This window comes from Fusarium falciforme, chromosome 3 (assembly GCF_026873545.1).
Source record: "Fusarium falciforme chromosome 3, complete sequence".
NCBI lineage: Eukaryota > Fungi > Ascomycota > Sordariomycetes > Hypocreales > Nectriaceae > Fusarium > Fusarium falciforme.
In genome coordinates, this window is record NC_070546.1 from 4621938 (window position 1) to 4649098 (window position 27161).

The window sequence follows — 27161 nt, forward strand, 5'->3', positions numbered from 1 at the left end:
AGCAATGCGCTTCTCTTCAATATTTCTCGCCCTCGTCACGGCGGCTTCACAATGTTTGGCGACAAGCTGCGATTTCGATGGCGGCTTTTCTGTTCGTCGGTCGGATGAGTGCGGAGACGACACGGTGAGCTGCAAAGCTGGCGCCAGCTCGAGATGTTGTCCTCAGGGCTCCTGGTGTTTTTACACAGCACCTGACAAAGGGGGCAATGCCTATTGTTGCCCGGAGAACAGCGATTGTCTAAAAGACATTTTGAATTATCCTCAGGTAGGCATCTGCTCATTCTCACTCCTGGAGAACGTCTCTGCGATAAGACACCAAGGTCCGGATCTTCCGTACTGACCTTGTTATTTAGTGCGCGCATGGCAATCGAACTATCTGGGTTGGAGAGGGCCGCGAGGTGAAACAATCATTCTGTTGTGACTCTGGCTACCAAGGAGTAATCCGAGCCGATGGCGTTGGCGCCGCTTGCTCCCAAGGCTCGTCAATGAGCAAGGGCGAGACTAGAGCGAGTCGGTTCGAGCCTGATGCGACCTGCGCCGACACTTCGAGCACGATTGCGAGTACGAATAGCGCCGACACAACGACGAGCGAAGCGGCGCAGACAACCTCGGCCGAGTCTGAAGCAGATACAGATACAGACGATGACTCTTCCATCAGTGGAGGGGCCATTGCCGGGATTGTAATAGGCAGCGTCGCAGGCGTCGCACTGATCGCTGCAGCCGCATTCTGGCTCTTCAGACGAAGGGCGAAGGGCCAGAACGGGGAACAAAAAGCACCGTACTCAAATGTCGAATATGGCGAGGACAATGTCAACCGTTATGCTGCTGGAGGATATCCCCCGGCAGAGCTGGATACCCCCCAGAGCCCACCGCAAGAGCTGGCTGGGAAGGAGATCCGGCGTGAGGAGCTTCCTGAGGGTCCGCGGCAGACATGACGTGCCGATTTATGAAGCTGGGCAATGGATTGACTATATATTGCACTTCGGGATTTGGATAATTATTAAAAATACCCATACAAGAAAACAATAGCTAATGCTAAGATCAAGAACATCCCCTTGAAGTCGGATGTCTGTTAAATGCTCGACCTCTACAAAGTGCCTACTTCTGAAAATGCCCAGGGTACAAGCTTCACCAACAATTGCCAACGACTGGGGAAATGCCCCGACCTACCGCAGGGGAAGCGCCTACCAAGGCTTGACGGAGAAACATGACAAATTGGAACCAGATATCTTGAGAATACGGCGTCATACGCCCACTATCTTTCACAGGTGGCTGGGGATATTGGAACAGGAGCATGTGAGAACACGGATTTACTCTTCTTTGGATGTGCAGCTGAACCAGATATCAGAGGTAATGAGTAGGTAGGTATATGGACAACGCTTGTTGACGCTCTGAATTAAGAGCCTGCCTTCAGGAGTAGACAGCTCGAAGTCAACTGACTCCATCGTGTCAACACAAGTGTCTCCGTCACCAGCGCTAGACTTGCCGGCCCTATAAAGAAAACCTTTAGGCGCTTTAAGCCTGGAGGTGGTATTGGAAGATGGAAGGTTTCCACCGAATATCAGAAGTGGCGATGGCTTCAAGAAGATTGGAACCAGCCAGTGAAACAGGATGTCTTTTGCATAGCGGTGACATCTCTCAAGTTCGTTATCGAATCAGTAGCGCAGGAACCGTAACAATAGAGGAACGCCACTGTTCATTGCGACGTATTGGCTGGGCCCGCGCAGGAGATTGGCGGTCTGAGGACTCGAAACCAGCACAAGATGAATAACCGCGGCTTCTTCTGCAAAGTGTGGACTGGGCATAGAAGATCATCTGGTCATGAGTAAAGTTCAGACACTCTCAGTATTCAACTCACTGTTAATCCCTTCCTCGAGCTTGACTCTCTAACTTACAGCATGGGACGCCACCAATCAAGTGGGGTAGCAAAAGACTCCGAGCATCCGAAGTGCCAACCAACCAGCCTGCCGGAAGGGCCCTTCGGATTGGGCTAGGAGTCCGGAGCAGGGATGAATCGCGGAGTCGATAATTGGGGCACCCCTGGGGGCGGTACCCCTTGGACAAGAACTGATCAGGGATGCCAATGTTAGTAACCATCCGCGGAGAGAGTGAAGAAGAAGCAAGGGAATGAATCTCAAAATTTCAGGCGATGTCGGCTGTATAGGTCCTCAAAAACGCAATATGTGCAGTAATATTCAGATCGGCAAAATAATGTTGTGCATCATGATGGCGGGTGATGGGGGATTCTGGTAAAGGGGAAATCTTACCTGGCTCAAAAGATGCCTCAGCAGAGAACTGGAGAGGCGAGCTCTGATAACCGACTCATGGCTGGAGAATAAACTTTCAGTGACAGTGAAGAGTTCTTGATATTTAATACAGGAGACCTTGTAATCAAGATGCCCTCAACGGACGGCCTCCTATTCTGCTCCGTGGACATTACGACTCACCGCAACGACATTCCCGCCGTGTAATTGAGCAAAAATGAGAAATTATGGATACTCTTTTGCTCATTATGAGTCACTCTGAGGGATATTGATGGCATCTGCGGCTATGTTACCTTGATCCTTGAGACGGATGGTTTCGGCTTCAACCTCCACATAACCTGGTTGTGACATGTCGGTGTCGATGCCCCACGTGTCATTTAGGGTAATTCTCCGTAGCGTGGTCTCTTGGGTGGCGCTTTCAAGCTTCATGTCTTGTTCAGAGTTCGTTATTGACCACCGTTTCTCTGACAGGGCGGGTTACAAGTGATTGACGGGAAGATGGGCCTACAATTTTCGGCTCCAGTGAGAACAAGCTCATTGAAATGAATATGTTTTACGAAAATAATGTTGACTATTCAAAGGGTCTCAGAAATGTTGTAGGTGTGTCTCTAGCGAGTTTACCCCGAGGAACCGTAGCCTCGGTGGCATTACAAAACCCGCCGTCACAACGACCGGCGGAAGAGCTAACTAATAAGGAAACCATTACATGACTGCCACTCATAGCCTTTCGATAAATTGTCTTGCTTCAATGCAGTGTGCGGCGACGGCCAACGTATCTCCCACAGCTGGGGTTTGACCTTGATACAGGGTTTTGCAGGAATGTGGGTTTGCTTCTAGAGAATGCCCACTTGATGCCATGTCAGACGGCGCATGATTCTGGGAATGATGTAATGCGCCCTTGACAAGTTGTTGTTACAGTTGCAGCAACAGGGGGCGTATGCCATCTTCACCCTCAATACGACTTTCAACAGCAACGCCCGAGACCCCGAGAATATCTGCCAGTAGCCAGATCAAAGAATAAACCAGAAGGGTGACCTAGCGAATAAGTACCTAGTGGGGAAGTTTCCGGGGTAGTAGTCACTCTGTGAGTGAGTGACCGAGTATACAAGCTGAATCAGAATGACTCATAACGCTAGTTTCCATTCTGGGCCTGTGTCAACTTTATCAGATGCCTAAACACCGATAATCGCCGGCCACTTTACTAAATGCTTCCGTTCATATTACACTCAATATGACACTGAAAACTAATATTAGACATCAATGGCTCGTTAGGCGTATTGACTATGGTTGAGTGTTCTTGAAAGGTGATGGTCTGGACAGTGGCTGGATGCCCCCATCGCTCGAAATAGCATCTTTGACTCCTTTTTATTTCAGTACGGTATTCCATTCCTCTCTCCATTTTCTATGCTCAGATACAATCAATTTCACAGCATGAGGTGCCGGATATCCGAGGCATCATGGGCGTTCAGGGAGCCCAATAGGCCAATACCTGTCTCAACAGCGCTCCAGGATTTGTGCATGTTTTCTACTTGTAGGAGTACCTTTGTGAGAATATTCCGTCGAATTCGGCCACCATGCGCTGCTCTCAACGGTTTTGCAATAGAGCCATCTTTACTGCCAAAGTCGATCTGACGCGTGGGTCACGCGTCTTTGGAGCCTGTCAGCCTCCACCTGACACGACGTGACCATTCCATCTCTTATCATCCAACCAAACATGAAGCCATTGCTCGATAATCTCCCCGCCGAAGTCTTGGTAGAAATCTTTGGCCAATTTTGCCTCCACTGCCGCGGTGAGTTCCGAGAACCCATCGAACTCGGCGTCTCGTTTCAACATGAGAACCCGCGTCCCAAGCAGGACCGTTACGAGAGCTCTTGATACACGTTGGATCGAGATGCGCTATTTTCTCTCAGCATCTCGTGCAGGAAACTGCATCTTTTAGCGCAAACTGTTTTGTATCACGAGTTTGTGCTCGGATACGACGAGTCGGTCTGCTCGAGGGTGTATGACTTTGACGGCCGGCTCGCGTCGTTTATGCGCACCGTTGGGCGGCGAAGAGACCTCGCGGCCAAGGTTCACAAGGTTGTTATTCATCCCCTTCTCAGGGAGAGTGTTAGCACCGAGGAAATCAGGGACTTGTTGCTCGAGTCGGCAGCAGTTCTTGGAATCGATCTGGTTCAAGCTTGAAGCGACGCGCAGACGAGGCTTCAGCGTCGGCATTACGATGAACTCCTCCGAATCTTTTTGACTCCCGAGCTCAGGGATCCCAGAAAGACTCACATGGAGATTATGTGACCCCCTTGTGGCTTCAAGGCTGTCGACGCCGAGCTCATCACCATGCTCATTGCTCTCCTCCCAAACATGGATCACCTAAGTCTCTGGCAAGAGCATTGGTCTCTACCGCGCTTTTATCCGTCAGCGTTTCAGGCTCTGGGAATTACTAGTCTGCCCAAGTTGAAAACACTCGAGACAGAAATCAATCCCCATCCCATCTTGGCTTGGCGACTGGCTTAGAGACGCTCAATGCGCGCAAGGTTCTAGCCTCCCCGACCCAAGACGTCGACCTACCCAACCACAAAACCCTTCGCCTTGCTCGCATCACCTGCAAAAAGCAAAACGTCCCAAAGGGTCGTGGCCGTATCTAGTCTAGATTGCCACCGTCCATCGTCTCTCTCCATCTGATCAAGGACGATGCCACAAAACTTGAGCCCATTCAAGAAGGACTCATAGGACTCGTCGACATGAAGAATCCCACCCTAAAATGTTTCCAAATCTTGTACAACTCCATCTTGGAGCTTGGAACAAGCTGGACGAAGCTGTCGATCGTGTGATGGACGCGGCTGGGATCGCATTGACGGTTGAATTCTTGCCGACAAGTGCCAAGAGGCCGAGCAAATACACCAGGGCGGCATCGTTGCTTGACACAACCTGTCATCGTGGTGTTCCCGCTTGGCTAAATGCTTACTTTGGACGAAACCGATTCCGCCCAGATTTCCGGTAAAGCCATGTTTCCGCCTGTAGGAAGCGGCATTGGTCGGCCGGGGCGAGCTTAGCCGAGGCGGCTCCATTCCGCCCGGCCCCGCATCTGGCTTCGGCCCCGCGTCATCGGCTTGCGGCGGCTTGATGATATAATACAAGTTCAATTGACGTCGTCTTCTTTGACGCAATGGTCTTTTGTGAGACTCTCGTTGTATCCTCATTCTTGACGCTGTTGCAATGTCGTGGCTATCGATTCCTTCGGGCTCTCACTTCTCAATCGCCAACATCCCCTTTGGCGTCATCTCCACCTCTTCAAACGCATCCCCAAGACCAGCCATTGCGATCGGTGATCATGTTCTAGATCTTGATGCTTTTGCCCGCGGGGGAGGTTTTGAGGGAAGCTCAGACATTCAGAAGCACGTCGACGTCTTCTCGCAACCTGCCCTCAATGCCTTTGCCGCCCTAGGTCGCCCGTTTCATCGCGCCGTTCGCAGCTACCTCCAGGAAGTCTTTGCGAAGGACAGCAAACATGCTGCAGTTTTGAAGGACAACCAGAAGCTCCAAGATGCGTCTCTTTTGAATCGATCAGATGTGACAAACCATTTGCCGCTCACCATTGGTGACTACACCGACTTCTATGCTGGCAAGAACCACGCCTACAATGTCGGTGTTCTCTTCCGTGGACCTGCCAACGCCCTTCAGCCGAACTATACGCATCTCCCCGTCGCTTATCACGGAAGAGCCAGCAGCGTGGTTCCATCTGGTACACCAATTCGACGACCATGGGGTCAAATCCTTCGAGCCGGTAACAAGACCCCCGATCTCGCCCCTTGCGAGAGGCTCGATCTTGAGCTGGAGATGGGCATGTTCATCTGCCGCGAGAACACACTCGGAAGCCCTGTTCCTGTAGATGAGGCTGAAGAGCACATCTTTGGTTACGTGCTCATGAATGACTGGAGTGCACGAGACATTCAGGCCTGGGAGTATGTGCCGCTTGGCCCCTTTACCGCCAAGAACCTGGGTACGAGCATCAGTCCTTGGGTTGTGTTGGCCGATGCTCTTGAGGGAGCCAAGGGACCTGGCATCAAGAACGACAACGAGCTTCTGCCTTACCTGAAGCAAAAGGTGCAGGACAATGTGCTGGGCATTGATCTTGAGGTGGATCTTATTAGTAAGTGACGAAATGTACGATGATGCGAGCGACTACTAACACTTCACTTAGCTGCCGCCGGAAACAAGACGACAATCAGCCGAACCAACTCCAAGAACCTCCTCTGGTCTTGGCCACAGATGATCGCCCACCACACCATCACCGGCTGCAACCTCCGACCAGGTGACTTATTCGGCTCAGGCACAATCTCTGGTACCGAGTCTGGCACTGAAGGAAGCATCCTGGAACAGACCCAGGGCGGCAAGGTTCCTATTCAACTCAGCGGTGGCGAAGAACGCAAGTTCTTGCAAGATGGCGATACCTTGGTCATTCGAGGTTCCTTCGGAAGTGGTGATTCCGTGGTAGGATTCGGTGAGGTTTCTGGCACGGTTCAGCCTCCGTTGCCTTTGTTCAAGTGACGGTGGGCGAGCTTGCTTTAGAAAAACGAAGGTCAATGATGATATGATACAATCAAAAATGCATTCTTCTTCAGACTCTGCTGTTCTTTGCCTCTACTAGTACTATCTACGCCCTCAAATTCTCAGGCGTGTCTGGCTGGTTTTGCCAATGCGCCTTGACCACAGCAGGGTGATCCTTCAAATTCTCCACAATCCTGCTGACCGTAGGGAAAGCCTTCAAGTCAACACCAAACCTCTGAGCATTCCAAATAGCCGGGATGAGGCAAGCATCCGCCAGAGTAACCTCATCTCCAAAAGAATATTTGCCCGCTGTTCCCGCTGCCACGTTCTCGTAAGCTGCCATCCCCTGCGTCATGAGCTGGAGGTTCCAATCTTCGGCACTGCCTCCAAGCTCCCTGACTCGACGCATGATACGGAGGTTTGTAGGTGGTTGAATGTCTACGCACACAATGTCGACGAGAGTGCGCACCATGGCTCGAGCCTCGGGGTCAGAAGTTGGCGGAAGCATTGGGACGTGAGGATGCTTCTCCTCTAGATACTCTAGAGCAGCCACAGACTGGCCAACCTTGAATGGAGTGCCTTTTGACGCCTTGTTGATGAGAACGGGCACCGAGGCGGAGGGGTTGAGAGCTTTGTGCTCATCTGACAGCTGTTCGTTTTTGAGGAGATTGACGTAGACCATGTCATATTTGATCGACTTGATATTCAGGGCGATTCGAAGACGTGCAGAACAGGAAGACCTGAAGTAAGAGTAGAGGGTGTAATCAGAGTCCGACATAGTGAAGGCTTCCTCGTCTCGCTGATTGAAATTTAATTGCTTTGATGAGAACAGATCTTACACCAACTCTTCTCCTCATTGTCCTTGACAGCCACGCCCTTCTTATGTCATCACAACGTCCATCATTATCCATGTGCCATGTTCCTTGATATCCGCTGCTAGCCTCTGTCTGCCGAAGCCGGCACATGTTTTCTCCAAGTGTAGCACACACCGCGGGAACGTTCCGACGGGATGCGGGGGCGGGCCACGGAGCTGCAGACGCGGGGAAGGTGAACGACGTGCGGAAAGGTTGGTTGTATACCGATTCCTCCCTTGGCCATTCCGAAAGGGGCACGTTGATTCAGTTCCTACGGTCTAGACTTGGGGTGGGTATGCCAAGACAGCCCGAAATGCTACCTAGGCACGGCTGCACCCGGACACCTTTTTGATGGGAGGCGGAGAGAAGGGATACACAGATACTATCGGTCTGTCGGAGGGCAAGGCTTGGTGGAGAAATATCCAAATTGAGAAAAGCCTAGGAATTTTGGAGTAAACAAGCAAAACCCGTCATGGCGAATGAAGTGCTTGGTATGAACTGGAGCTTGCTCCATGGCCCAGACCGTGTCTCGGACAGCTCCCACCGCCCATGGCAACACAACAGCCCTGCCACATTTTAGCTGCCACTTCTTGGCCTTGTCCTTGGCGATTCACAAACAGCTTAGCGCGGCAGTTCTGATAAGGCCATCGTCTCTCAAGGCGGGACTCGGAGAATAGCACCCAACCATTCCCTCGTATATCCCCAGAAACGACAGAGTTGGAGCTAATAATGAACCTTGATCAAGAATTCAATCCCCCCACCAACCCCAACATGCACATGCCGTGGCCCCAATCAGGGACATTGTGGCCCAACCCTGCCAAGCTGACATCCCAGTGCCACTTTTAACTCACACAGTTACGTCATGGAAGACGACTCTTTCTCCCTCCCTACGTCACCTTCTCACTGTTTACTCTTGCACTCTTCTCTCCTTCATCTACATCATTCGGCGCGACAACTTCACTCTACACACTCACAATGGCAGAAGTCGCAGCTGGAGCTATCGTCGCCGAGCAAATCATCTCGACGGGTGTCGAGGCTGGGGCTGCAGCTGTTGTTGCGCGTCCATCGCAGCCATTGACGGTCGTTTTGACCCAGATTGCTACGACTCCAGCAGAGGACGAATCGTAGGATACTTGCTCTGGAAATTTAAGCCAAAGCTGACAAGTCACAGGCTCGCATTGGCTCGATCCCATCACACCGTCACCGTTATCAACAACAGAGCCTACATCTTTGGCGGTAACAAAGAAGACGGCCAGCTGTGCTCCAACGAAGTTCACGCTGTATCTCTTCCAGGCGAGCAACAGGGCAATGGAGAGTATGCATGCTACCCAGCCGTGGGTGAAGAGGATGCTTGTCCAGCCCCCCGAGTAAACCATGCTGCCTGTGCTCGTGGTGACGCTCTCATCATCCATGGAGGACAGGAAGGTGATGGCCAGGCACCCAACGAAGGATCTTGCTTGTGGCTATGGGACGCCAATACGCTCAAGTGGGAAAAGATTGAGGCCGTGGGAAAAGCGCCAGAATCGAGATCGAAGCATCAGATCTTCTATGATCAGGCGCGGGATCTCCTTGTCCTCCACGGCGGCCTCGAGGATGGCGAGCCGACCAAGGATACTTGGGTATTCGATTTTACAACACGCCTGTGGAACGAGCTGCCAGCTGCTCCCGCCGTGTCTCTCGCAGCGCAGTATGTGGATAGCACGCTCTACTCCATCAGCGGTGATTCAGACGTGCACGGCTCCATTCACTACATCAAGCCAGGCACATCTGAGGATCAAACCGAGGCGCCAGAATGGTCCACCATTGACTTCCCCACTAACCCATTGGCTCCTGGGCCTCGACCTCGTGTGGGGGGTGCAATGTCTCATGTCACAACGGGCTACGGACGACACTACCTCCTCTGCCTATTCGGAAGCCGAAAAGACGTCGATATATCTTCAGATGAAACCTTTACAGAAGACCACCCTTTCTACTCCGACATGTGGTCCCTGCAACTCCCCTCGGGCGGCTTCACCGGGTCCCGCGCCAAAGACGTCATCCGCGACGCCATCCCAGGTGTGGAGTCTGGGGAATTCAGCTGGCATGAGCTTGAGATTGCACCCACCGAGTTGACACAAACGACTGGAAAGGTGCATCCTGGACCTCGGGGTTTCTTTGGAGCTGATACTTGTTTGGATGGCAAGGGCGTCATCATGTGGGGAGGAGTCAATGCTAAGGGGGAGACAGAGGCGGATGGCTGGCTGTTGAAGATAGGCTCCTAGAGGGTGTCGGGAGAGTTGCATTAGGTATTGGGCGCATACCTGAAAGCGTTGGTCGTGCAAGGAGTTGCTGGGAATATATCTTATTAGGCATGCATTTTTCCACTATACAGGATGGGTACCACTGAAATCGATATGTTGTTTGCCTGAAGGAACAACGTCATCTTGGCATAAGTCGACTCACAGATGGATTCCTGACGTGTTGATGACGTACTTCGATTTCCCCAAACAAAATCCAGGACATAGACCCCTTCGCGTCCTTCCTATTTCTCCCTTAAAAAGCGATTTGTATGACTCTCTTCATACTGTCTCAACAATCAATATGATGCAACGTACCATTTTAACCTCGAGGCCGATAATCGCTGCTCGCTCAAGACTCCTCCACGCCACTACCGTACGAGCAGCCTCACAACCAGCGCTTTCAGAAACAATACCAACGGGATCAAGAACCACGGAAACAGTCAAGTCATCCGTCAGAACTACTCAGAATTCTCCATCCGAGTTGAAGGTGCCTAAAAAGACAAGTGCGCAACTGGACCAGGAGCTTAGAGAGAAGCTAGAGATGCTGTCTGGTGAAGGTGGCAGTGCCGGGGTTGAGTATGAGAATGGGAAAGCCGAGGGATTGAAGAGGGGAGTCAAGTCGAATATGTTTCGAGTGATTTGAGGGCATTTTACTTGTTGATGATGGTTGGATGAGCGGCAGGTTCTGATAAAGCTGACGGATGCACTGCTGGAATTTGAAATATATGTAATTGTTGATCATTGCGTCATAAAACCTCCTCGCAAATCATTAGTGATTCAGCGCTCAACTCCAGAATGTACTAACTTCAAACCTTCATGCACAATACCTCCTCTAGCTCCCGTCACATTGGCCGTTGCTTATTGCACTCGCCATTACTCAGGCTTTCTACCCCAGATAAAGTACACCGGGAGATAGAGGTGGATGGACGGGTTGGTGATATCCTTCTTGACCTTGGCCATAAAGACCTGGATTTCATCATCTTGCCAGCCGAGAACGCGTGAGAAGACGGCTGGGGTGTATGAGGTGATGACTTGAGACTCTTGAGCGGCCTGATACTTGCCAATCTCCTTGAGTTTAGGGTCCTTTGGCCACTGTCCAATAGGGCACTTTGAGAAGATCAGTATACTCGTTTAGATAGATTGGATCAGGGCACAAACCTTGTAGACTTGTTGTTGAACATCTTCAAAACCTGCGTCTTCCATCGCCTTCTTCCACCCAATCGCGCAATCTAGGGGCTTTCCAAACTTGGCCGTGCCGTCAACCATGTGTTTCATCCACACCACGGCGTTCTCGGCCTTGTCCCTAGTACCGTCATCGGACTTGAAGTCTGTATAGACGGCTTGCATTTCCAAATAACCGCCGGGTTTCAGGTGCTTAAAGGCTTCGCCAAAGAAGTGCTTGTCGCTGCTTACACAGCCTCCTAGTTCTCGGGCGTGGATGTAGTCGAATGGTTGCTTATAGAGCCAGGGTGATTCAAAGTCGTCGACTTCAAAGACACAGTTGGGTGGGGTCCTATGTGTAAAATGATAAGAGGGGGTATTCTCGAATCAAAAGGATGAGTCGTTCGTACCATGTAGGCTGGATAGGACTCAGATCGGTGCCTAAGACTTGAGCTGAGGGGAACTCGCTAGTAGAAATAATCAGAAAAAGAGCCAGGTATTGTAGTTGCGAGACCTTACTCTGCAAACTCCATGGCCCAAATACCAGTTCCGGTACCAAGGTCAAGTACCCGCTGAGGTTCCTTGATAGGGGCGAGGTAAAGCTTTCCACCAAGAAGAAGACGATAGATGTGATGACCTAGATCCATGCGGTCTTGTTCATCGTCGTCGTTGGGCTAAGACTAGGTGAGACGAGTTGTTACACGCCATGTGATAATACGTACCACAAGATAGGCACCCTCACGGAATGCATGATAACGGCGTCCATTCTAGAATAGTGTTGGTGAGACGTGACACATGTGATCGACACCACTCACCTCATATCTAGAGGAAAACCATTAATGGGCACCGAGGTAAAAGAGACTTCGATCACATACTTGTAGTTGCGAATACTAGAGTTGATGGACGTATAATAGCTGGAAGAGTCTCTGAAGGGGGCATGTCAGACCAGGACTAATCCACAGTGGTCAGGAGACTCACGAGCCACCGAAACTTGAATCGGCGATGGAAGCAGTGTCCTGTGGGTGTCAGCACAGAATCTGTAGCAGTCACACGTACCGCCTACATCGGCCTGCAGAGGGTTCTCAGCCAGGGTCTCTTGCAACTGTCGAGTGTCCTCCTGAGTGGGTTCCGCCATGTTTGCAGATCAGATCCTTTTCGATCGAAACAAAATCAAACCCACAGAGCAACGCAGATGCAGAGAAGAGGAAAAGGGCGGGCCGTTGCCGGAGCCACGTTCTTTTTGTGCTCTCTTTTTATTCCTTTGTTTTCCCCACCCCCACCATCCATCAGGCCACGGGCAATTCCAGAGCGCAAGCCACTGCTCAGTCGAATCTTGTGCCTAGACTCTTCTCCCTCCACTTAAAACAAGTCTGACAGAGCCGACAAGCCAATGGGAGACACAGATTCCCGAGGGCTTGGTTTAGCCTCAGGATCAAGCATCCGGTCGGGGAGCGTTCCGGAAACAGGGGAGACAAAGCGCAGGAGAGGCACATGCACGGAGGGCTCGGGCGTTGCTTACGGTTCTGGAAGCTGGTCGGAAGTGTCGGAGTTGAAGAATTGCTGTTGGACGTTACATTTAATACCAAGCATTCATATCAGAAGTTGTTCTCTCTGAGAGACAAACTCAAGCCGGCGCTACTTCTTGTTCCTGAGACGGGATCATCCCGCTCGCTTTGTGGGGGATTTCCCGGAGAATATCGTTTAGATCGGTCACTAATCCAATTGCAAGTTTAGCTAGCCCACTAGGGCTGGAGAGTAAAAAAGAAAAAAACGCTCTATTAAACGTTTAAACCTCCTAATTAAGACCATTGGATTTATCTTTAGACTCTAGCAGGGACCTTCCGTTAATGTAGGGCTCCCTCCCAATTTCCCTTCCCCCATTCTTTGTTCTTCTCCTCTTCCCTTTTCCCGGCATTTGCGGAAGGAGCGTCAGCCACATCCGGGCTAAATCCCACCTTCCCAACACTGCCCCCCATGTCTCTCGCTATGATTGGATAGAGTCTAACCGAGAGACCGGATAACAGTGGGACACCCACCTTTGATTGGGCCTTGGGATGAGCCCCTCTTTTCGGGAGTCGTTGAAGTCCCGCAGCCGTTCCTGGGTGAAGGCTCAGGGTAGCAACCACCACGTTTGACACATGTTGCTCTCTGCAACGCGCTTGACGACTACTTATCCAACTATTGAAATACAGAGATTAAAAATATGTAGTGCAAAAGGGTGGACCCTTTCTCTTTATCAAAGCGACTGTCTGTGAGAGTGTACTTAACCCTCTGCATTTTCTAACATGAATACGGAGTAAGAGCAAAACACATCAATGCCTAGCTTTACTCAAATTACAATTATCGTTCACAAGCACTTTTGCAAAACAACGTCCCACGATCTGTGTGTAAACGGCATAATGGCATTGTGTCTTTTGTTTTGATTGAAACTTTGCCATTAAGATCTCCAAGATTCATCGTGGTCAACAAGACGCAAGCGATATCTTGTATGACCTGTGACGGACACTTGCGCTTGACCCGGTACTAGACAGCCATTGAATACTATGAAAAAGTTTCAAAACTGTCCAAAAAGCGGTTTAAAATACTGATTAGAATGGAATCCAGTCGACGTTGGACATAGGAAAAGACCATCTTGCACTATCGCCATCTACAGGGACAATGACGCGATGCCTTGGTTTGACGATCACTACCCCTGGGTAACTTGGAGTGGGAACAAAAATGCGTCGAACCTTGCTACACTGAACGAGTGCCATCATTGAATGAAATATTAGATTCTAAGCATTCGTTGCATGCGACGCAATTATGCAGGCCGTATATTATCGCTGTGATTGAAGCCGTATCTCTCCGTCCGCATCCTCTGCCTTCAGTTATCCATACTTGGGCACACGTTGATAGTTCTTTACCTCCTATCTGAGCCCACCTATCTAGTTCTATTTTCATAATGCGTTATGCAGATAAGATCAAGACACGTGATTATAACAGAGGCTATTACGAAAGTCTGAGGGTGTATGTATAATTCGCACCAGTCTGGGCCAAGACTTCGGCGTGACTCACCACTGGATCGGCGTGTCAGTCGCTGATAATGCTATTGTCCCCTCTCAAAAACTAATCACAGACACCATCACTCTGTGCATCGCTGGAAGTCGTCAGACAACATGTCGAAGAAAAAGATTCTCATTCTTGGCAGCGGCATGGTTGCAAAGCCATGTGTCGACTACCTCCTTCGAGACGAAAAGAACAGTCTCACCGTCGGTTAGTATACTCCTAGGCACCCCAATTGCTCTCTGACCTCTTTCAGCTTGTCGTACCCTCTCAACCGCGGAAAATCTGCCTGAGGGGCGCCCCCGTGTCAAGGCCATCGCCCTCGACGTCAAGTCGCCCGACCTCGACCGCCACATCGCCGAACACGACGTCGTAATCTCGCTCGTTCCATTTATATACCATGCCAATGTTATAAGGTCGGCAATCAAAGCCAAGACACACGTGGTGACTACGAGCTACGTGTCCCCTGCTATGCGCGAGCTCGATGGTGCGGCAAAAGAGGCTGGCATCACAGTCTTGAACGAGGTTGGCATTGATCCTGGTGTTGATCACCTGTATGCTATCAAGACCATCGGAGAAGTCCATGACAAAGGGGGAAAGGTGCGTTCCCTTTGTCTCAGTTGTGTTGTGTCGTACTTACTGTCACGATAGATCAAGGAGTTCTACTCGTTCTGCGGTGGAATCCCCGCCCCTGAAGCAGCTAACGACAACCCTCTCCGATTCAAGGCATGCGAATGTGGACCTTTCTGTAACTTGTCGAACAAGTCTGACCAAACTTCATAGTTCTCCTGGTCTCCTCGTGGTGCCTTACTATCCCAATATAACTCGGCAACCTTCCTCCGCGATGGAGAGGTGGTTGAGATCTCTAACGAGGACCTGATGGGCTCGGCCAAGCCGTACCACGTCTTGGACGGATATTCGTTTGTCGCCTATCCAAACAGAAATTCGGTGCCATTTCGCGAAGCCTACGGAATACCGGAGGCTCACACCGTAATTCGGGGGTCTCTTCGATATGAAGGCAACCCAGCTATGGTCAAGGCCCTTATTGATCTCGGATGGATCAACCCAGAAGAGAAGCTGTGGCTGAAGGATGGAATGACGTGGGCGCAGATTCAGAAACAAGTGACCGGAGCTGCCTCGGATGAAGAAAATGATCTTGTCGCCAAGGTCAATGAGATTTGTACCTTCTCTTCCGCGGAGGAGCGAGACAAGATCCTCAATGGCCTTCGTTGGATGGGTTTGTTTTCAGAAAAGGTTCCAACACTGCATGGAAACCTACTCGACACCCTCTCGGCGCAGCTGGAGAAGCTATGTAGCTTCAGCCCTGGTGAGCGTGACTTGGTGATGCTCCAGCACAAGTTTGTTGTTGAATGGAAGGATGGTAGTGAGGTAACACAGCACCCCTCTCAGCATCTCTTGGCTTGTTGTTTACGATCAAAACAGAACACCATCACGTCTACTCTCGAGCTCTTTGGCGATCCGAACGGAGACTCAGCCATGTCCAAGTCGGTTGGAGTCACGTGTGGGATTGCGACGCAACTCCTTCTTGACGGACATGCTCCTCTTAACAAGCCTGGTATCTTGGCGCCGTACTCTCGCGACGTTTGCGACTTGATTCGGGTTAGGGTTGAAGAAGAGGGCATCAGACTAGTGGAACGGATGGTTTAGTAGCAACCCAACATTGCTCTCTGGTGTTATTGTTGCGCTGCCAAATGCTCATCAAGGTATCCAATCGCCAAGCGATAGCTAAAGTAGCAACGTTATGCATGAACCGTTGGCAGTCTGCCTTATCACTTGTTTGTCCACTCACATTCGGAGGTGGCTTGGTCTATTGATTCGCGAACCCTGCTAGAGTCGCAGCAAACTGCATATTGCTACCAGGCATCCTTAGCCGCAGCCGAAGCTCCCTGCCACATAGAAAAGCCTCCTCCCCGACTTGATTAATTCTCATTCCAAACAGAAAAGTAGACATGCACCCAGCCAGCATCGTCAGCCTCGTCATCGCCTCTATGGAAATAGCGGCCCGAGTAGCGGACCTCATAAACACTATCCCCCGCCCCGTCACCACCTACCGCGAGACGGAACGCTCCGTCCGACGAGCCCTGTCTAGCATGAGGGTAGGGTTGCCTACCAAGTGATGTGGTCTGGTTGTTTCGTCTAGTAGAGCTTCGATAAACTACGAGTAAAGACATGTTCATTTTTATGTGAAGTACAAGGAGACAATTCGCCGCAACACTCTCCTCTGCTTGAATGGAGACCCTACGACTCTTACAGCACTTTGAAGGGGTAAATGAATGGTTAGCTATTGTTTTCAATTTCACAACGCAGAGATCTCGATGAAACAGTGGCCGGAAGATTTTTGCGAAGTAATACGGTAGAGAGTTATAAGTGCCAGGCGCTTCCAGAAGTTACACCGACGTGACCTCTTTTCTAGGCATAGACCTAGAGAACAGGAGCGATCTTTGCGAACTGAACTAGATCTCTGCTACTGAACCCAACACTGATGGAGAGTTCTCCAGTAGGTATGCGCCATTCCTGAGCGATAGTATCCCAGTAGCTAATATCACGCCTCATGAGGTTAAAACGGGCCAGGCCCTGCTGCCCAGGTGAGAGCTCAATCTTGTCAAATCCCCGAAGTTGCCGAGGAGGAGTCCCTTGGGGAGTGTCATCAGGCAAGCTCACATATAGCTGAGCCACAGCGGAACCCCTGAGGCCCCCAGTGTTGCGAATCTTGACCTCCATGTGGAACAAAGTATCCCACAGAGCACGATTGCCACCAGGCGACGCCACCTGTTCTGGAGGCGGGAGAGCTGTGATATTTTGATGGCCTTCGGCTTGGTTTACCTTGATGTCCGACATCTCAAAGGTAGTATAGGAGAGGCCGAACCCGAATTCGTAGCGTACCGGAATATCATGAGCATCAAAGTAACGGTAATCGATCTCGAGCTTCTCATCAAACCAGCTCTGCCAGTCCTCCACGCCGCTGGTTTCGATATCGGTAACGATCGGTGTATTATAGTCACTCTCGTTATAGGCGATAGTGTATGGCAGTTTGCCAGACGGATTCGTATCGCCGTATAGAACGTCCACGAGCGAGTTGCCAGACTGTTCTCCAGGATAGTGCGCTATGATGATAGCCGTGACATTCGGATGGTCAGCGAAGGGCAAAATATTTACCCCCGAAGAATGCGTGATAACGATCGTATTATTGCATGAGTTAGCAACGTTCTCGACTACTTTATTGGCCTGCCAGTCGAGATCTAGACTCTCTCGGTCCACGACCTCTCTGGCCCAGCCCTTCAAGAACACGAGACAAGCCTCTGGGTATCTCGCAGACCAGAACTCGGTAACATTCGACTCTGCGATGAGCGTGTTGTTCAGCCACGACTCGACCAAAGTGCCATCCTGTGCAGCTCGAGTTTTGATGGCTTCGAGGGGGGTTACCAGATTGGTCAAGCGGGCTGCGCCAGAGCCGCCTCCAACTGCAAGGGTACCATATTCAACGTTCAGGAACCGGTTCAACGGGCCCTCTGTGATGTCGCCGGCGTCGTTTCCCAGAACAGCAATCGAGCGGGGTGATTTCAGCGGCAACGCCCCCTTGGTATTCTTGACGAGCACAATAGAGGCAGCGCCATATTTCCTGATGAGTTGTGCATGGTTATCTCTGACGTCGCGGATCGGCTCATCCATGGTGACGTTCCAGTCGCGGAACCACGTTGATGGAGGACTAAAGAGGTTGAGGGAAACCGTCGAAGGATCGATTGAAGGAAAGTCTTGATCTTGGCCAAGGAAGTAATATGGCGTCATTATTCTCAGGATCATATCGTTCAGCCGCGCCTCATCGAGAGTGCCGTTGTTCACCATCGTAGTGATGTTGCCACCAAGAAATGACGTGTACCTGCCCAGCTCTGGGACGCTGTTGCGCACCCTTGTCGTACCAGGCATGTCAAGATCCAGGCCGGCCTCGATGGAAGCTACTCCAGCATGTGTAGCGTACCAATCCGACAAGACGTAGCCCTGGAAACCAAGCTCTGTCTTGAGCAAGCCGTTGAGCAGCTTGGAGTTCTGGCAAGCGTACGACCCGTTGATTCTCTGATACGAGCACATTACGGAAGCTACCCCGGCATGAACTGCATTCGCAAAGGGCCACATGTAAAGTTCGTCTAGATGAAGCAGCCTATTGTAAGCACAGTTCATCATCTTTTGGGATTCTTTTCGCGGGGCCACTAACGCAGAGTTCGATCATCCAGGTTTGAGGAGATAGCTTCGAATTTCAATGTACCGTTGATGAGCAGCGGATTACGGAGAATCTCTTGTTCGTTGGCAACAAAGTGTTTTGCCGTCGCTTGGACACCTGCGTCTTGCAAACCCTTGATGCCTAGTTCCATAGCGACTCCGCTGAGATATGGATCGGGAGAGAATCCTTCCCAGTTCCGGCCGGAATAAGGAGATCGTCCCATGGGGCCGACGGCAGGGCTGAAAGCGCCTTGATGAGTATCGGGTAGTCAATTTCGGGGTTTGAAGATATGGGAGACTTACGCGAGTGCAATATGCGCACCTTTGGCCCTGAACTCCCGGCCCATGGCGAGACTCCTCTCGTACATTATCTCCTTGTCCCATGACGATGCAATCGTGACGCCCGCTGGGAAAACGCTCACATAGTCCGCAGTACGTAGCGAAACAGGACCGTCCTGCAAGCAAAGTCCACTGAAGTAGAGCCGTGGGATAGGGTAGATGTTGCCAACACAAGGACCCGGTACCCCGGTGACCATGTCAGCTTTCTCCTCAAGGGTGAGCAGGCTGACAAAGGCTTGTGCCTTCTGAAGTGCCTCATCCCATCCAGCCGCACCTGTAGTATTGGCTGTAGTAAACGCCGCTGTCAGTATAATTGGGCCTGGCTTGGTCAGGGTATAAACTCACGAGATGGGTAGACTGGTTCTGAATGGCTATACTGCCCAAGGATTGTTGTGTTGCGGGGCTGGACCCAGGTAAAAGCGTCTTTGGACCGCTCTTCCCCCATGTAAACCTGGCCATAGATAGAGGGCAACAGGAAGAGGCCTGAAAAAAGGATGCCCCTGAAGAGAGCCATGATAGGAAGACTTGTAATGTGCCGCTTTGTGATTATTTTGGTAATTATCCGGGAGCCACGACAACCTTATATAGGTAAATCGGGCCGCAGAAAACAGGGACGTTGCCGACCTCGGACGGAACTGCTCAGCCTCTTGGTCAACATCGTGGCTAACGGACATCTGTCGTCCTGAGCTGATGCAAAGAAATTCTTGGACCAACTACTCGGACCGAATAGACCCTGCCAGAATTGGCTAACGACCACTAGTACCGTGGATAAAATATAAACTTAGTGGCTCCGCAACGACGTTGCACTCTCCCTACAATGCGGAGGTGAGCATAGCACCCCACGGGGACCATGCCCCGTCGGTAATAGCGGAGGCATGAGTGAGAACCAGTGACCGGGCTGACTTTGCAGTTGCGCCGGAGTCGCCTCGGCATATCCTTGAACATTTCACATCGGCCGACAAAGGCCCACTCGCCACGAGTCGCCTGATGAACGTTCCAAGCTCTGCATGAGTAGCTCTCTCTTGAGTGACTCGGGTTCGTCTGAAGCTGCGTATAACCAGATCCGGCCGTAGGGCCGTTTCTCGTGAAAAGATGCCGTATGACTGAGCGTAGGCTTCAACGGGGGGATTTACACGTGTACGCTACAAGGTTACAAAGTGAAGTTCAAATCAAAACACAAGCCTTTGTATAAATTTCTAATGCAAAGCGTCTAGAATAGGTGCAAGAAGTGAACTGATACGTTTCTCCACCTCTATGAGTAGCCCGTCCTGCCCCTCCAGTTTGGGCTCTCAATCGAAGTGGATATACACTTTGATCTCTTTCTTGTCATCAAAGCGGCGGTAGTACTCTGGCGCCTCCTCAATTCCTATTTCAGCGGTGCTGACGAACCCTGGCTTGGCATGTCCGCTAGCAATGAGGTTGACAAGCTGCGAGGCCACCAGTTTCACATCAACAGGTCCGCCCTGCAGCTTGAGCCTCTTCCCAAAGAAGTCTGAAAGAGGAAAGGTCATGTTAGAAGGCTTCTCGCTGCCCAGGGGTGCTCCAGGGCTGTCCTGTGATGCCCGCCAGAAGCCCACCTGGCCAATTCCACCGCCAATGTGCGCAAGCTGCACGGCTTGGCGGACAATAAGCTCAGGGTCGACCTTTCCATCAGCATCGACCGCTTCATTACCGGCAGCATCAACGACGCGAAGAACTCCATCAGGTTCGTGCTCCAAGATCTGAGCTACGGGATCCGACTCTGCAAAGTTGATGGGGATGGCGCCAATCGAGGCTGCGGCGTCCAGGCGCTGCTGCACGCGGTCCACGACGTATACGCGTCCAGAACCGCGGAGGAACGCAGAATATGCTACGAGGAGTCCGACAGGGCCTGCACCAAAGACAGCAACCGTGTCACCGGGCTCAAATCCAGACCAGTCGAGCGCGACCCAGGCTGTAGCGAGAATATCCGAGACTGTAAGGTAGTCGTGCTCGATAGTGCGGTTGGTGGTTTCGTGAGTCAAAGGTACAGGGATGAGGCTATGGTCGGCGAAGGGAACTCGAGCGTATTCACCTGAAGACAGAGAAGCGTGGTTAGTGGATAGATGGTAAACACAGAAACAACTTTTTGGCACTCACTCTGAAGACCTCCTAGACCACCCGCTCCGCCACCAAAGAACGCAAGGCGCTGCGGTTCCGACGCCAGATGCCCCTAGTGGGGAGTGTCGGCAATGACAACGTAGTCACCAACTGAGAGGGACGACACCTCGCTGCCGACAGCAGCGATGTAGCCCATGGCCTCATGCCCCATTACCCATGGAGGAGTCCCAGCACCGGCGAACCCGTGATAGGTATGCAAGTCAGAGCCACACAGCGCTGAAGTGGTGATCTTGACAATGGCGTCCGTGGCGTTTTGGATGATCGGGACGGGAATGTCGTCCACGACCATCTCGTAGGGCACACCATTGTAAACAACACCACGCATCGTCGCGTTCGTGCCGCTGGTGAAGTTGAGGCCGGGTACTAGAGACATGCTGGCCTATTAGAGAAAGAGAAGAAAGCCTAGGTAGGAGGGACGGAGGGCTAGAAGATGAGACAGTCCGTTGTTGCTGTTATTGGACTAACAAGCTCCGGGGAAAGAGAGACGTCTAGAATTTAGATATTGCCGCTTTATCTTGTTCATTTTGAGCCCTTTGCTGGGATGGGCCTTCTCCTGGCCACGCCATTACTATGGCGTGGTGACGAAGGTCTTCTTTCCAAGCTTCGGAGATTTGACCAAGTCATGCAACCATACGCGGGCTCACAGCATCGTTGTCTATTGTCGGGAGTTCTTCGGTTTCATGACGTATGACTCCGCGCGTCCATACTCACGAAACTGCTGAAATCGGAAGGTCTTGAAGATTGCCATTTAGAAATCCTTGGTACGGCCCTTCTCATACTCCATTATTAAGAATCGCCGATGAACGGGCCCTTTGGACCCATATTCTTCGGCCGACGGTGGGTCTCATCCGGGTGGGGTTTCGGCCGACGCCCCACCTCGGATGCCAAGTCCGATCGGGCGACATCGTCCAGCCGAATGCTAATCTAACTCAAGGTGCGGTCAAGTTGGTAGATTTTTAAGCAATGCAAATGAATATTCGTTTTGGAGGGCTCCGCATTATGCTGCTAGCAGGGCTCGGTTTAAGGAATGCTTCATTTAATATCCTAGTCACGAATCATGATGCCCGTAAGGACCAGTCTTAGCCTGGCATGTCTTTCACTGAAGCTGTGAGACAAATCTCGAACATGTTAAACTGAATTAAACCTTTATGTGCCTGCCTTGCCATTTAAAGAAACTACGAATGTGCCTGTCCTTAGGTAGAATAGTCTTTGGTGGACGGGGCTTAATATGCTCCAGAATAACACTGCAACGAAGGAAAAACCCCCTTCCCGCCTAATTAAACCTGGCTATTCAATCTTCCCTCCTCCATATACGGAATCTCATCTCCCCACCCGCCGTGACAATTCAACCTCGGGAGTGTGCCTTGTCGTACTCCTCCGCAGTGACCTCGCCCAGCCATTCAGTCTGTCCATGCGAGATGGCTAGGTGCACGAGGTAGCTCCCCTCGTCAGCTCCATGCCAATGAGTCGTATTGGCTTGGCACCAGACGGTATCGCCGACATTGATCCGCTGGGCCTCGCCGCCCTGGTCCATGACCCATCCTGCGCCGGCGAGAACTCGCAAGGTCTGACCACCTTGGTGGCGGTGCCAAAAGGAACGGGCACCGGGCTCAAACATGACGGTGGTAATAGTTCCGTCAGTACTGCGATAGACATCCTCAACCCACGCGGTACCGGTGAAGGTTGAGCCGCCGCGAGAAGTGCTGTTGGGGCTGGCTTGAGAGTTGACAATCACGAGGGAGCGTCCTACACTTTGCGCCATGGTTGATCCGATCAGGGTAGAGATGATGGCTTGAACAAAAAGCATAGTTATTGCAGGAAATGCACACAGTTTCTCGAGGCCGATAGAAGGACAAGCCGCTGTGTGATGAAAGATAAAAGAAATCTTGATGGGCCTAAGTGATGAACTGTGGGGGAATACAGCGTGGCTTTATAGGTGGCGAGGCTCAAATGAGGGCTACAGTACCAATAACCCAGTAAATTTCTCAGTTTATTCAACACAATCTGGAGAGATCTCTTCGGCGTCGTACACTTGTCGGTGTACATCCCCTTGTCGTCTTGATTCGCACAATTCGGTGGAATTATCCCTGGGCACCGAGAGTGAGAGGCTGAGCAAATCCTGGGGCAATGACGCGTACGGTCTAAACAACCTTAAGATAAACATTGATTAGCGCTTCCTTGTTCTTGCGACGTCATGGGGATGAAGCCTTGATAGCCACGACGGTAGATCCTTTGCATGACTGAAAACCTCGTCGGCCGAAGGATCCCTACGGAGATAGTGGGCTCCACTATCCGGCCGATGAAATCAAATGCCTCGCTGGTTAATTCTCCGTTCGCTGCTACGATATAAGTGGGCTCATTCTCGCAGTGCCAAGGAATACCTACTGAGCCGTCGTCACCTTTTTGAGACGTGATCATCAACCTTGTTCATCTGGCCAAACCGGCCACTCCCTCAAGGACATACTCACACAACAAGGAGTGTCCACATTTCATCCTATCATCCGAGGACCATGACGGTTAATCTCTCGGACAGTGGCTCAGGCGCAGCTCAATCGGAACGTCAGCATGAACCACAAAATATTCGACAGAAACGCGCCTCGGTTCCTAATGGCGGGCTCCTCGCATGGCTGCAGGTAGCAGGGTCCTTCATGCTATACTTCAACACATGGTGCGTCATACAAGTAATTCCTCTCCACAGATGGACCCTTTCGAATTGCAAAGAGTATTTTTCTGTTGCTGTTTACTAGGCTGAGGCTTTATTACGCATATTGCTAACTGGTCTTAACACAGGGGCATCATCAACTCTTTCGGAGCCTACCAGACCTATTACATGTCGGGTCTCCTTGATCGCTCATCTGCTAGCTCAATATCCTGGATTGGATCCGTGCAATCCTTCTTGGTCATGTTTGTCAGCGTTGTCGCAGGACCACTGTTCGATGCCGGGTACTTTCGAGCACTCATCACCGTTGGAAGCAGCCTCGTTGTGTTGGGCTATATGCTGCTAAGCCTCTGCGCAGAAAACAAGTACTGGCAGGTCATGCTCGCCCAGGGCGTGTGTATCTCTATCGGCAGCGGCATCATCTTCGTCCCGAGCGTTGCGGTGCTGACGCAATACTTCGATACGCGTCTATCCTTCGCAGTTGGCATTGCTGCCAGCGGTAGTAGCGTGGGGGGCGTCGTCTACCCCATCATGTTTCGAAACCTGGTTTATCGCTTGGGTTTCGGATGGACGACGCGCATCACTGGTTTCGTGGCGCTGGCAGGTTTGATGTTTGCCAATGTTGCCTTGAGGCTACGTCGGCCCCCAATGAAGGGCAAACGCCGAGTCTTTATTGATCGATCGGCCTTCCATGATGGGCCTTTCACTGTCACTTGCTTGTCGGTATTTGTGGCTTTCACGGGCCTGTACACTCCATTCTACTACATCCAAAGTTTTGCGCTCAATGGCGGCCTGGCAGGCGGTGATCTGGCTCTGAACCTGTTAGCCATCCTCAATGCAGGATCTGTCTTTGGGCGACTCCTACCAAACTTCCTCGCCGACAAGTTTGGCCCATTCAATATAATGACCCCCTGCGCCGCCTTAACCGGCGTCCTCATCTTCTGCCTCCTTAGTGTCCACGACGCTGCCGGCCTGGTCATCTATTGCGTTTTCTTTGGCTTCTTCTCCGGCACCTTTGTGTCTCTACTGCCCCCGCTGCTTGTTAGTATATCGCCAGACCGTGATCTGATTGCAACCAGGATGGGAATGTCTTTCACAACATCTGCTGTTGGTCTCCTGATTGGTTCTCCCATAGCTGGCGCGATATTGGGGGAAGGCTCTTACAAGCACGTATGGCTGTACAGCGGCGTTCTTGTTCTTACAGGAGCAATGGGACTTCTGCTCGCACGATTGCTGTCTACAACTTGGCGGTGGAAGGTTAGAGTGTAACAGGAAATGCGGCGTGATTTAGTTCGTTTATGATACTCTCCAGTCGCATTATAGCCTAACAGAATAAACTCAAGGTGGTCCTCTATGAAACAACCAGTAACTCAAATATCACATGCAGTTAAACTACCGCGATACGTCATCGTGGTAACGCAGGACTAACTACTCCAGTATTACTGCCGACTCGGATCCAGGTAGTACCGTGTCTCGCCCAAAACCCCTCCATCCGTTGAGAGGTGCCCAGCTACATCAAAACCGAAGAGACCAAGATCAGGCATCGCCAACGACACGTCCCCTGCTTGCTCGAAAATCCCTGGGTAAAACTGGCCGTTATTAAGAGCCATGTTTAGACTCCGCTCGATACTCTCGCTGCTGGAAGAAAGTGCTGTGTCGAGGGGAGAGTTCCGGGCTTGGTCGTCGGCGAGAGCAACTGCAAGCTGGACTCGTGGCCCAACTAACTCGAGAGCTTTCTCCATGGCCTGAATTCCGTGCTTGGCGAAGGAGCTTTCATTTTCCAGCTGCCTGAGCCTCATGATTGACTGCTTAATCCCTGTTTGAACTCGATCCAGCATGTTTTGATCCACTGTGTCTTCAAGCCGGGTAGCGTAAGCGATGAAGATACAGGCGTCGATACAATGACACGAAAGGCCATATATACATCGCTGGTTTGCGGGGAGGAGATTCATGAGAGCATCTTGAGCCTCTAGACAACCCAGTGCCGCTTCCATTGCCTCAAAACGGCTTTCCTGATGTATCGCCGCATGATCCCTGTGTAGTGTGAGGATCACCGAGGTTGCCATGGCCTTGGCAAATTCGCGTTGTCTCTTGACTATGGGATAGTGTTTGTCCCATGTTGTATCTGGATTGTTGCATCTCAGGGCAGGATGGTGGTTCCTCCATAAGTCAACAATCTCGGCGTGTAGCCGGGTCACGGCTCCGTAGTCACTGACTGCTCGAGTATGGGCCGACAGCGATAGAATCTCGTGGATCTTCTTGCCCAGAGCATATGTGAAGAGTCGGTTGGTAAATATTGGGGGTTTGGCTGAGGAGCTCGGCGGGGTCGGTAATGCATTTGAGCGGTCGAGGGGGATATCGCAGCCTATTGGAGTAACTGCAGTGCAGTCGCTCATATTAACGGTCCGGGGGCGGCCAAGTAGGACAGCCATGTGGCTATATTCGTCAACTCGCTGTGCTACGAAAATGATATGTAAGGCATACCTATCCCATGAGAAAAGAGTGGCCCATAAACGTCGGCGGTGTTCGGCTGACCAGATTAATGATAGGGCGTCTTGACTACTTCCATCACAGTCATGATCCGTTTCTGAGTTGAGATGGAGCCCTAATTCTTGTGCTTGTCTAATTTTCATTAACACGAGGGCTCTCGCGGATGTCGATAACAGAACAAAACTTACCGAATTGCTCTACCGAGGAGCTGCCACGACGCTAGTCCTTTGTTATTTGTTTTGAGCCATAAACTTTTGGCGAGGTCGTGTTGGACCATGACAAGCATGGTAGTAGACTGCTGGAACAGATCTGCCAGGTGGCTGCCGATCCGACTGTACCTGTCAGACAACGTGGCCCTTGCCGGAAAGTCCCACAGGCTTAGATTGTGTCTGGATGGGGAATCTTCTGGCAGAAACAGCATTGCAATGGCTAGAACCTGAAACAATAACGCAGGGAAGAAGAGCAGTTCAAGAGAAACTGGCTGAGCCGGGGTCGGGCTTCTGGACAGGTTTGCTCGCACCCAAGTCTGATACAACTCGATGAAATAGCTCTCATCCAGGATTTGAAAATGCCAGTTGGCTTCGGAGAAGAAAACTTCAACGAGATCTTCAATGACTGGCAAAGGCGGGAGTTGAGCAAGCAGGTCCCAATAGTCGTTCTTCACGGGTGTGGTAAGGAGAGCCAACGTGCCAGATCCGGTAGAGGGAGAAGGTGTTTGAATAGCCTGCAGACACGTTAGTTCTGCTGTCACTTGCATTCTTTCTTCGAAAGCAATTGCTTCGCCTTTTAAAAGAGTAAAAAGTACTAGGGGCTGATTCGTACTTCCGATGACTCTGACTGACAGACGATGCTGTTGGCACTGCTAGTGCGAGAATAACCCGCCTGGTGTAAAAACGGTGACTCAGATATGAGTGGATCTTGACAACTTGTTAATTGTGGATTTATCGGATTTGCACTATCCATTGACCCCATTTGCCTTGGTATCGAGAGGTTAGCTAGGTCAAAAAGAGACGGAATATCCCACTTTCAAGGCGAAGCGTATCAGGGATAGAACAGCAGTGAATGAACTTACTGAGGACTCTCATCGTAACGACATCTATCGGGTACCCCACGGCGTAAACAAAAGTTACAGGGTTTTTCTCGGTTGCACTA

At 51.2% G+C, this 27161-nt stretch overlaps 11 protein-coding genes across 11 annotated transcripts; 5 read left to right on the forward strand and 6 right to left on the reverse strand.

The window, feature by feature from the left end:
• Positions 1-4: 4 nt before the first annotated feature.
• NCS54_00466400 (Hypothetical protein) lies at positions 5-935 on the forward strand (the record flags this gene model as incomplete). The annotated part of the gene is made up of 2 exons (XM_053150193.1): positions 5-265; positions 354-935. 2 exons carry the CDS (start codon positions 5-7, stop codon positions 933-935), a joined length of 843 nt encoding a protein of 280 aa, XP_053006168.1.
• Positions 936-5457: 4522 nt separating this feature from the next.
• Positions 5458-6810, forward strand: NCS54_00466500 (Fumarylacetoacetase; the record flags this gene model as incomplete). Its single annotated transcript, XM_053150194.1, has 2 exons — positions 5458-6412; positions 6464-6810. Exons 1-2 carry the CDS (start codon positions 5479-5481, stop codon positions 6808-6810), a joined length of 1281 nt encoding a protein of 426 aa, XP_053006169.1. The 5' UTR covers positions 5458-5478.
• A 106-nt stretch (positions 6811-6916) lies between these two features.
• Positions 6917-7621, reverse strand: NCS54_00466600 (Hypothetical protein; the record flags this gene model as incomplete). The annotated part of the gene is made up of 1 exon (XM_053150195.1): positions 6917-7621. Exon 1 carries the CDS (start codon positions 7586-7588, stop codon positions 6917-6919), a length of 672 nt encoding a protein of 223 aa, XP_053006170.1. The 5' UTR covers positions 7589-7621.
• A 1018-nt stretch (positions 7622-8639) lies between these two features.
• NCS54_00466700 (Hypothetical protein) lies at positions 8640-9925 on the forward strand (the record flags this gene model as incomplete). The annotated part of the gene is made up of 2 exons (XM_053150196.1): positions 8640-8788; positions 8836-9925. 2 exons carry the CDS (start codon positions 8640-8642, stop codon positions 9923-9925), a joined length of 1239 nt encoding a protein of 412 aa, XP_053006171.1.
• Positions 9926-10816: 891 nt separating this feature from the next.
• NCS54_00466800 (Hypothetical protein) lies at positions 10817-12239 on the reverse strand (the record flags this gene model as incomplete). The annotated part of the gene is made up of 9 exons (XM_053150197.1): positions 10817-11050; positions 11102-11456; positions 11515-11571; positions 11624-11778; positions 11827-11871; positions 11920-11926; positions 11980-12030; positions 12083-12120; positions 12168-12239. 9 exons carry the CDS (start codon positions 12237-12239, stop codon positions 10817-10819), a joined length of 1014 nt encoding a protein of 337 aa, XP_053006172.1.
• A 2020-nt stretch (positions 12240-14259) lies between these two features.
• Positions 14260-15814, forward strand: NCS54_00466900 (Hypothetical protein; the record flags this gene model as incomplete). The annotated part of the gene is made up of 5 exons (XM_053150198.1): positions 14260-14356; positions 14403-14746; positions 14798-14872; positions 14930-15535; positions 15590-15814. The coding sequence occupies 5 exons, from the start codon at positions 14260-14262 to the stop codon at positions 15812-15814; spliced, it is 1347 nt and encodes a 448-aa protein (XP_053006173.1).
• Positions 15815-16588: 774 nt separating this feature from the next.
• On the reverse strand, positions 16589-19235 carry NCS54_00467000 (Fn3-like domain-containing protein; the record flags this gene model as incomplete). The annotated part of the gene is made up of 4 exons (XM_053150199.1): positions 16589-18309; positions 18378-18622; positions 18686-19007; positions 19067-19235. 4 exons carry the CDS (start codon positions 19233-19235, stop codon positions 16589-16591), a joined length of 2457 nt encoding a protein of 818 aa, XP_053006174.1.
• A 775-nt stretch (positions 19236-20010) lies between these two features.
• Positions 20011-21233, reverse strand: NCS54_00467100 (uncharacterized protein; the record flags this gene model as incomplete). Its single annotated transcript, XM_053150200.1, has 3 exons — positions 20011-20774; positions 20840-20912; positions 20952-21233. 3 exons carry the CDS (start codon positions 21231-21233, stop codon positions 20011-20013), a joined length of 1119 nt encoding a protein of 372 aa, XP_053006175.1.
• A 972-nt stretch (positions 21234-22205) lies between these two features.
• On the reverse strand, positions 22206-22622 carry NCS54_00467200 (Cupin-2 domain-containing protein; the record flags this gene model as incomplete). Its single annotated transcript, XM_053150201.1, has 1 exon — positions 22206-22622. The coding sequence occupies one exon, from the start codon at positions 22620-22622 to the stop codon at positions 22206-22208; it is 417 nt and encodes a 138-aa protein (XP_053006176.1).
• A 748-nt stretch (positions 22623-23370) lies between these two features.
• NCS54_00467300 (uncharacterized protein) lies at positions 23371-24788 on the forward strand (the record flags this gene model as incomplete). The annotated part of the gene is made up of 2 exons (XM_053150202.1): positions 23371-23528; positions 23651-24788. The coding sequence occupies 2 exons, from the start codon at positions 23371-23373 to the stop codon at positions 24786-24788; spliced, it is 1296 nt and encodes a 431-aa protein (XP_053006177.1).
• A 170-nt stretch (positions 24789-24958) lies between these two features.
• NCS54_00467400 (Zn(2)-C6 fungal-type domain-containing protein) lies at positions 24959-25915 on the reverse strand (the record flags this gene model as incomplete). The annotated part of the gene is made up of 1 exon (XM_053150203.1): positions 24959-25915. The coding sequence occupies one exon, from the start codon at positions 25913-25915 to the stop codon at positions 24959-24961; it is 957 nt and encodes a 318-aa protein (XP_053006178.1).
• Positions 25916-27161: the final 1246 nt, after the last annotated feature.